Source organism: Aethina tumida, chromosome 2, assembly GCF_024364675.1.
Source record: "Aethina tumida isolate Nest 87 chromosome 2, icAetTumi1.1, whole genome shotgun sequence".
In the NCBI taxonomy this organism is placed as follows: Eukaryota; Metazoa; Arthropoda; class Insecta; order Coleoptera; family Nitidulidae; genus Aethina; species Aethina tumida.
The window spans coordinates 18,077,473-18,086,045 of record NC_065436.1 but is presented as its reverse complement, the minus strand read 5'-3'; the positions used below and the strand labels follow the sequence as shown (position 1 = coordinate 18,086,045).

General features: G+C 35.0%; 2 protein-coding genes across 9 annotated transcripts; both read right to left on the bottom strand.

Annotated features, from left to right (window-relative positions):
- Positions 1-590, bottom strand: LOC109600054 (DNA-directed RNA polymerases I, II, and III subunit RPABC4). Its single transcript, XM_020016123.2, has 3 exons — positions 403-590; positions 255-347; positions 1-108 (listed from the first exon to the last, which is right to left on the bottom strand). The coding sequence occupies exons 1-3, from the start codon at positions 464-466 to the stop codon at positions 86-88; spliced, it is 180 nt and encodes a 59-aa protein (XP_019871682.1). The 5' UTR covers positions 467-590; the 3' UTR covers positions 1-85.
- A 277-nt stretch (positions 591-867) lies between these two features.
- On the bottom strand, positions 868-8,272 carry LOC109600060 (ATP-dependent 6-phosphofructokinase). Of its 8 annotated transcripts, none has more exons than XM_020016132.2 (17): positions 8,141-8,272; positions 7,963-8,059; positions 7,821-7,905; positions 7,642-7,750; positions 6,682-6,954; positions 6,534-6,620; positions 6,196-6,304; positions 4,941-5,129; positions 4,737-4,880; positions 4,542-4,655; positions 4,352-4,375; positions 4,037-4,054; positions 2,741-2,900; positions 2,264-2,662; positions 1,761-2,208; positions 1,615-1,703; positions 868-1,049 (listed from the first exon to the last, which is right to left on the bottom strand). In XM_020016132.2, the coding sequence occupies exons 2-17, from the start codon at positions 8,050-8,052 to the stop codon at positions 928-930; spliced, it is 2,460 nt and encodes an 819-aa protein (XP_019871691.1). In that variant the 5' UTR covers positions 8,053-8,059; positions 8,141-8,272; the 3' UTR covers positions 868-927. The 8 variants fall into 8 exon arrangements, with proteins under 8 accessions (XP_019871691.1, XP_019871692.1, XP_019871693.1 ...); XM_020016133.2 differs by lacking the exon at positions 6,196-6,304 and adding an exon at positions 5,624-5,732; XM_020016134.2 differs by lacking the exon at positions 4,037-4,054.
- Between the last annotated feature and the right edge of the window lie 301 nt (positions 8,273-8,573).

Sequence of the window (8,573 nt, the reverse complement as noted above, 5' to 3'; positions counted from 1 at the left end):
TTACTTTAATATAAGCTTTATTTAGAAATCATCACAAAATATTAAGATTATATTTTCTATGACTAAAGGTTCTTGAAGATTATCTTCATCTTGCGTCAAACACAACCACTGTTAAGAATAGTTAAGGAAACTTGTTTCAAATGTAGAATTAATCTAATATTAAATATATTTTAAATTAAAAATACTCTGATCAACGTAACAAACCTGTAGACTCCGATGTCAAATAATCAAAACAAACAAATTAAAAAGGATACATCTCTTGGTACGTTTCTTGTACATGATACGATATCCACATTCTCTGCATCTGATGGGATCTCTTGGTCTTATTTCGTTTTCGTTGTGGCATTCTAAAAGAAAGCTGCACATGTAAACAAAATTGGAATAAATATTATGAAGACGTACCACCACAAATGTAAACCATAGGTGCTTTAGTTGCTGCACTATCTTTGCTTGAAGGCTCTGACATTTTCTAGTTTTGAAGCAACTTTGTTAAAATTAAATAAGGTCTCAAAACGGAGAAAAATAATTACTGTTTGTAAAATATCGCGCAATTTCAATTTGAGGTTAGGAGTTGTACCAACCGCCCATTGTTGCCAACTATCAGTAATCATTGGTTACATAAATTAATTTTACATTATACTAGTTTCATTTCCTCTTCTATTTTAAACTCGGGCAATTATGTAATTAATTTTCAAAACCTACACTGATACTAGTTAGTGTAATGCTTTTACATTAAACGTTGAACGATTTTTTATGTAAATTTATGTACGATGAATCCTTACATATCTAACATTATTCATCTTATAAAATTATTATTTCAAATTGTACCGTGGTTAATAATGTTCAATTACGCAACATTAAAACAGCTTATTTGGGACATGATCAACATATAATGGGAGAACATAGCATGTATATTGGAGTTTAGCCTCAAGTTCCATATTTGTGACTGTACATATTCAAATAGATGAATCGTCCTAGTCCTGGCTGGAAAGTTTTGTCGTCCTTTGCCACCCTCTCTCTCAATAAGTCCATTTTATGTAAAGTGAACTCTAAAAAAAGCAGTCCATTAAATCATTGAATAGATTAATGTTGAACCTTCTATCTGTAGAAAAGTATTTTGGATTCAGTTATTATTGGCTAAACGGAAACTGAAACGTTTCTAAGAAGAGAATGGAGAAGGATGTGGAAGGTTTGATATTAAAAATGCATAATTTTTAGTACATTTTTAAACAATATAATATCAACATGCATTTTTAAAATATCTCACGAACATAGATTATCCTGTACATTGTGTTTGATTAAAAAATAATATTCTCTTACTAATAAGTTGAAATTATCAACTGGGTTAGTACTATTAAAAATGCCTACAGTTTGTTTAAACTTAATTCTATAAAATAATAATTTAGAAATTGACTACTTAGACTTGATATGTAAAATAAATAAATTTGATAACCCGTAAATTAATTAAAACAAGGCTATAAAATTAATAAATTGACCTAACACAATGACGCAATTTATACTCAAGCTAAAATTAATCTATCGCCAATACTGATCGCGATCATTGCTTTTAGAAAGTGGAATCGCCCGTGCTTTCCTCTATCGTCATGTACATGCCTTCTTCCTGATAAGTGGAGTCATGTTTAGCCAGAATACGCAGCAGCGGTCTCAGTTTTAGCCACCACTCGTCCTTCGGGATACGCCGCCTGAAATAAATCCCATATTTTAGATAATTCAGAATTAATTAGAGGAAATAAACTTACTCGAAGTTGGTTTGCTCTTTAAGCACCGACAGTGGAGTCATTGTATACATTCGTTTTTGGACGCCTAAAAGGCAGGCAGTATTGGGCGACTCGCAGCGCACATTTCCAGCTTCATCCTTATTGTTTTTCATCTGGCATACCATCCACTCAACAGCTTTGGATGCCATCTTGGTCCCCAAGTTACGATCGAAGGGTGTGGGAGCGCCTCCCTGTTGCATGTGTCCAAGCACATTCTGTCTAGCGCTGAACAAACCTTTGCCCTCCTCTGAGTAGAGACGATAGATGAAATCAGTGCTGTAATTCTCATTAGCCTTCTCATTACGAAGGATGAGACCTCTTTGCACGCCCTCAGACATCTTGGTCGCCATGTGGTACACATCTTGTTGAAGGTCTTTGATGGTGAACTTCTCCTCAAAGATGTAGGCGGCGTCTGCGCCTCCAGCCAAACCTAAAACAATAAGAGTTTTCAAAACTGTCACAAACATAACATTAAATTATCTTACCTGCCATTGTAGCCAAATAGCCGCAATAGCCACCCATAGTTTCGATGATAAAGACACGTCTTTTGGTTCCCTGAGCCGATTGACGAATACGGTCACAGATTTCAGTGATCTCGTTAAGGGCAGTGTCACAGCCGAGCGAGAATTCCGTACCGGGTATGTTGTTACTGATAGTCGAGGGAATAATAAGGATTGGGATTTTCAACGAGTCATACTGATTTCTCGCCTCTACCATTTCAATACCTGCTTGGTAGGCTTCGAAACCGCCAATAATAAGTAAACCTTGAATGTTGTACTCCTTGAGCTTGGCAGCCACCTCATTCATGCGCTTGCCTGGCAAGGTACGCTTGGTTCCAAGGTACGCTCCACCCACTGCTACCCAACCAGTTACATCACCCCATTCTAAACAAATATTAATCCAATTAGTTGTTTATTAAAGAATTATTAAAGAGTAAACCAAGATTATTGTCTAAAACTTACTGAGGGGACGAACGTTGCCAGCCAGAAGACCTTCCAATCCGTCGTGAATACCCATAACGGTGTCACCACGGTAGATGCAGTTCCTGACAAAGGAACGAACGGCGGCGTTCATGCCGCAGGCGGGAGCTCCAATATGTACCACACCAAACGTATAGCCCTCCTACAAAGTTAGCAAACCATGATTATACAGTAGAGAATTAAAAATAAGAAGCTAGAAACATCTACATGCCCTCCACTTCATAGCCCTACAAGACATCTGTATTTTTCAATCAACAGTTGTCAAGTGGAGATTTGTATAATATTTGGCGAATATCCAGATCACTCTATACAGCTATTTTTAAATGAAAATGGTAATAAATGTAAGGATTTGGTACAAAAATTTACTAATTCTATCACTACAAATAGCCACTCACATTTAACTATCCTACAAACTAAAAAAAGTCAAAAGTAAGCAAAGGTGTATATAAAAGTTTCTGAAAGGTGCTGGAAGAAACATGTATTTTGCTGGCAAAACTTTAATCAAATCCCACATTAGAATATACGCTATCGCTAATATGTAGAGAAACAAATTAAAACACATAATCATTTTATTAAAAGAACAATTCTTTTTAATTTAAATTAATTTTATAGTTAATAAGTCTAAATTTTTCGTACCTCAATTTACATACGGATATCTTTATTTACATAGTTTTTATACAACATTTTATTTCAGACAGAGTTCATAAGTAAAGCAACCAAACCCGATATTCAATACAATTGATATTATAATTTATTTATGTACCCGACATCGCTCCTTAAAGCTAAAAATGTCTAGAAGTGTCCATTTAACGATACAAATTAAACAACAAATTGTAGAAAAGTTCCGAAGTGGTGAAAAACAGAGTAAAATTGCAGTAGACTTAAATTTAAACAAATCGATCAATTCAAGGTCTATATATTTTTCAAATATTAATAAATAACTAACTAAACCCACTAATAAACAATTATATTGATGTATTGTTTTTATCAAACATACTGCAAAACTGACAATAATATGGATATTTAAACGTACACTTTTTTTCAAGGCAAATGAAAATTTCTAAAGTTATTCTACATATGAGCACGATAGTGTATATCTACTTAATATGAACATAAAATACAGGATATTCGCCGTAACCGACAGAAAAACTGATTCTGAGTTTTCCGTCAGTGTTAAGAGCAACGACACTACATCGAGTACATCTATCATGTGGCAAAAGCAAAGACAAGAAAGGTGCATATACATTTATACTAGTTTACCGTACGGATATCTCTTACCTTGGGCCGCTCTTCTACCTATAAGAAACAATAAGATGAAAATTTGTTAGTAGGGTTAAATAATTTCAATTGTTACTCATTCGACATTCGAGATATGAAATAATACAGAAAAAGCCTTGCAATAATTATGTTAATAAAATTGTTCTTGTTTAATGGTAAAAAATATTTAGATGAGATGAAGTCAGCGATATGGCAAACGCATTTACCAATAAGAAACAATTTACTTAACAGCTAAATAAAAAAGAAGAGAAAATGATATCGCATTTAGAGATCTTGCAAGAACATTCCTGTAATATATAATCTAAACTTAAATACCTGGGAAACCTGATTCGCCTGTCCCTTTGCATTAAAATAAGAATTTTCATAATTAACAAAAAACATATATGTAACAGATTTGACAATTATATAGATATACAATAACATTGTAAATTAAATACCTCTGTGTTATTGGGTTATTCTTAAAATTCTGATATCAATACTATTGAAATATAATAAATGCACTCACTTTGGCATCCTTTGGTGGCTTCAAACGAGTCAACAGTTTATAGGTGAGCAGATTCCTTTCGAATGATTTGCCACGCAAGTCTACGGCTTCGTCCCATTGCTTCTTGCTCATGGCCTAATTATTAACACAAATTGTATAATTCAAGTCACAACATTTTTTACAATGAAAATAATAAAATAGAAGAATTATAGGTACCTCAGCAACGGCCTTTGTTCGTTTGACGCATTCCATAAGTGGAAGCCTAACCGCCTGGTTTCCCTCCAAAGTAACGACGCACGGTTCCGTGTTCTCATCAGCTTCCATCAAGGCCATAACAGCCTCAGCTCCCATACGGCATCCCTAATTAACAAAATCACATGTAAGTACTTATTACAAGGAGAAATTGAATGTTAAACTCACCAGAATACGATCAAAAGCGGAAGGATTGCCACCACGTTGGACGTGACCCAGCACAGTCACTCTGGTGTCTTGCTTCAAGTTGTCAACGATCACCTTTTTAATTTGCTCGGCAGTGATGGGTTGACCATTACGATCAATTGCTCCCTCGGACACGATAATGATGTTTAACCGTTGACCAACTTTACGTTCCTGTAAACCATAGCAGTTTAGTTAGTATTATTAGATAGTAAATTGAGTGTCATTGTTTTAATTAATTTTGTGACTAGTTGATATAATTTCATGGAGTAAAATTACACTGGCAAACCACACACAATTTTTTTTGTTACACAATAAACTTCAATAATACTCCATGATAGATAATAAGCTTATTTGGTTAGACATGCACAAGCTTATCTAAGCACACAAAGCCAAACACCAGAAGATCATAAAAATATTATTAAAAAGACATATATTTGCATATATTCGTTTTAAAATCAGTAATATTTACATGTATACCAATCAGAAACTATTTTCCTATTTTATTAATTACGTAACGTGCAAAGAATTTTGTCGAAAATATTCGTATAATTTTTAATAGATGATTACCAAATAGTAAAGTATGTTGTAACAATTATTACACTGTTGTAACAATCACTGATAATTTCAGGATGGCGCCTTCCATTGCTCTAAAAGCCATACTGTACCTGGGCCAACTTCTGGCACATCTTCTCTCCCCAATTCTCCTTCACCGGGTTCTCCGGTATGAACACGAAATCGGCTTCGCTCGATAGAGCTGCCGCCAGTGCCAAGTAACTGTAAAAAGACGGACAGAGTAGTAAAGAGAAGCGAGAGCTTGTGTAAACCGGTTTCTGAAAGAACCTAATTCTAGTCTGACGCATTTTAAAATTCACACATAATTGCAACTAAACAAAATTATAATTAATTTTAATTGTCACCCAGGATTGTGGAACAAAGATTTTTACACTGTTAAAAGCTTTATAGAAGGACAAATTAACATTCTCGTAATTAACATATTCCATTTTTTTATCTTTAAATGATGTGAATAATTTTATTAATAGAAATTACCATATATGGTATTTACCAAGATAATATTAGAGTTAGTTATTTTGAGTAGGACTAAAACAGCATGCGCAAACGAGCCTAAGTTAGTGGTTGTAACATGCAGGGAAACGTCTACCAAAAGAAGCATGCATTAGGGGCTACGGGAGGGGTTGTTAATCGTAAAAAAATCACCATCGGGGGCGAGGTCGGGTACCTGTTCAAGTTTCTCGCAGAGGCGCTTTTGCCAATTATCGGGCGGGGGACATTCCGGTACAAATACGTAGTCGGCTTCGGATGTGAGGGCGGCTACCACCGCAAGGTACCTATAACACCGGCGCGCCGACTCTTTCATTCGGGTTCACGGTACTATTATGTGCAGACATTTCAACAGTATTTTGTCATGCTTATTGCGTTTAACTTTACAAAAATAATATTTCTGTTTATTTATATACGATGTCTGAGATAAATTTATAAGCCGGCAATAAACTTAACAAACTGATGGTCTACCGTAAATGTCATTAATACGAAAACATTATAAATTATGATATTTACCCACAGTTGCGACCCATAACTTCCATAATAAATGTGCGTTGATGGGAGTACGCTGTACTGATAATGGCATCAATAGCTTCTATAATACTGGAAAAATGACAAAAACGTTTAGACATTTCCTCAAGTGACTAAGTACTCTTAGTCTTACCGATGAAGAGCACTATCTGTACCGATGGTCATGTCAGTACCGCAGAAATCGTTGTCAATTGACCCCACCATGCCAGCAATTTGCAGGGTTTTATATTTCTGACGTTCTTCTGTGGTAATTTCGTTCTTCGACAACAATTCATCCAGTAAAGAGCCCCATTCTTGTCTGAAGAGGTCGGCACCCGTAAGACTACCATCACCACCAATTACCACCAAGTTGGTGATGCCGCGTTTCACCAGATTTTTAGCTGCGCGTAAACGTCCCTGACGCTCTCTGTAAGAAATGTATTTTGCAGATGAACAGACTACTTATTTAACTAACTGACTTGAAATTTTTATAGAATTAATTACTTGACTTGAAATACTTTTTTAATTTATTTTGAACAAAATACAATATCCTGGATATTTTTAATTTTTAAATTCTAAATATAATTACAAATCAAATAGCTATATCACATCCTATACCTACAGTCTGAATTAATTTTTTTCCAATGTTTTCAAATGTCTGTAAAGCCATTGATTTTGATCACAATTATTTCCTATACACAAAATATATACTAACGGATATTTTAATGTCTTAACAGTTATTTTTATAGAAATATGGCTAAAAATATAGTACTATGTATAATCCCTTATTATAAATATGTTATCATTAACCATTTGACATTATTTTCCGTTTTTATTTTACTTTTTTGACTATACACATAATATTTTTATTGTATGTTATATTCACATGTCTATTTGTACCTTATAAACGTGGATTTTCTGGTGATGTGATACACATACATAGATAGATTTATTATCAGTTTGTAATGTATACCACAAGTGTTTCTCAACAATATTTTGTGTATAAACAAAACCACTTATCAAGTAAGTACATTACTCATTCATAGATATTAATTTCCTCCTCACATCTATAAAATCTTCAAATAAAATTATCACAAATATTTTGGTCACTCACCTGAAATCTTGACAACGAGCAGATCCAATAACTGTGCCTCCCAAGTGGATAATGGAACTAACAGATGCCCAATTTGCCTCAACAATGAAGCCCTCTCCATCAACCATACCTTAACAATGAAAACAACAATAATGAGTTTGCTGTCACACGGCAATAAACCACTTGAAAATCAATTATACCTTGATATCCCTCCTTGATGAAATACACTTTACATCCCAGATATATGCCCATACGAACAACAGCCCTTACAGCTGCATTCATGCCCTGCAGATATGTTCAAATTGTGGTAACATGTACAAAAAAATCATAAATAGTCAGTACCTGAGAATCGCCACCGCTGGTGAAGACGGCGAGGCCTTTGCCCTTGTAGGCCCCGCGTTCCACGAATTTTTCACCGCTTTTCTCAGTCATTTTGGGCCTGAAAATTAAGGTAAATTTCACATCGTTCCGCCGTCAAACGTCCCAGTGACAACTGGTGAACGTATTTACACCGACTTACCACCGATAATAATTTTTCAAATGTTTTACACTGGTTTTTACTCGAAAACTTAGGACAGCGGTCGGCGAAGATTCAAAATACAAGTGGATTTGGTGCTCAAGGTGACCCCTGTCCCTACCTTTGGTGGAGGGACGTTCTGATTGGATGCGGCGGGAGGGCACCGGAGCTCCACCCACCGAAACTCATGAGGTGTCGGTAGATTCGAACTACGAACGTCCGAGTTCGAAGTATTGGGACTACAGTGCATGTTACAGAACCGTAATAACCTGTTTTTTTATTCTGTTGAATAATCTCCTGAAGGAGAAGGTTATTTCTACAAATAATAATTAATAAAGTGTTTATCAATACAAAAGAATTTACTTTTCATAAATTAGTTCAAGTCTTAGCATGTAAACTTGTTATTACAATTGATTATGGGACTGGGTGAAATTCT

Excerpts from the sequence above, each read along its gene's own strand:
- LOC109600054 (XM_020016123.2), bottom strand. The coding sequence starts at position 466 with ATGTCAGAGCCTTCAAGCAAAGATAGTGCAGCAACTAAAGCACCTATG. Across the intron at positions 348-402 it reads TATGGTTTACATTTGTGGTG|AATGCCACAACGAAAACGAA; the intron begins GTACGTCTTCAT and ends GCTTTCTTTTAG. Across the intron at positions 109-254 it reads CAAGAAACGTACCAAGAGAT|TGGTTGTGTTTGACGCAAGA; the intron begins GTATCCTTTTTA and ends TATTCTTAACAG.
- LOC109600060 (XM_020016132.2), bottom strand. The coding sequence starts at position 8,052 with ATGACTGAGAAAAGCGGTGAAAAATTCGTGGAACGCGGGGCCTACAAG. Across the intron at positions 7,906-7,962 it reads CCAGCGGTGGCGATTCTCAG|GGCATGAATGCAGCTGTAAG; the intron begins GTACTGACTATT and ends ACATATCTGCAG. Across the intron at positions 2,663-2,740 it reads TGGCAACGTTCGTCCCCTCA|AATGGGGTGATGTAACTGGT; the intron begins GTAAGTTTTAGA and ends ATATTTGTTTAG.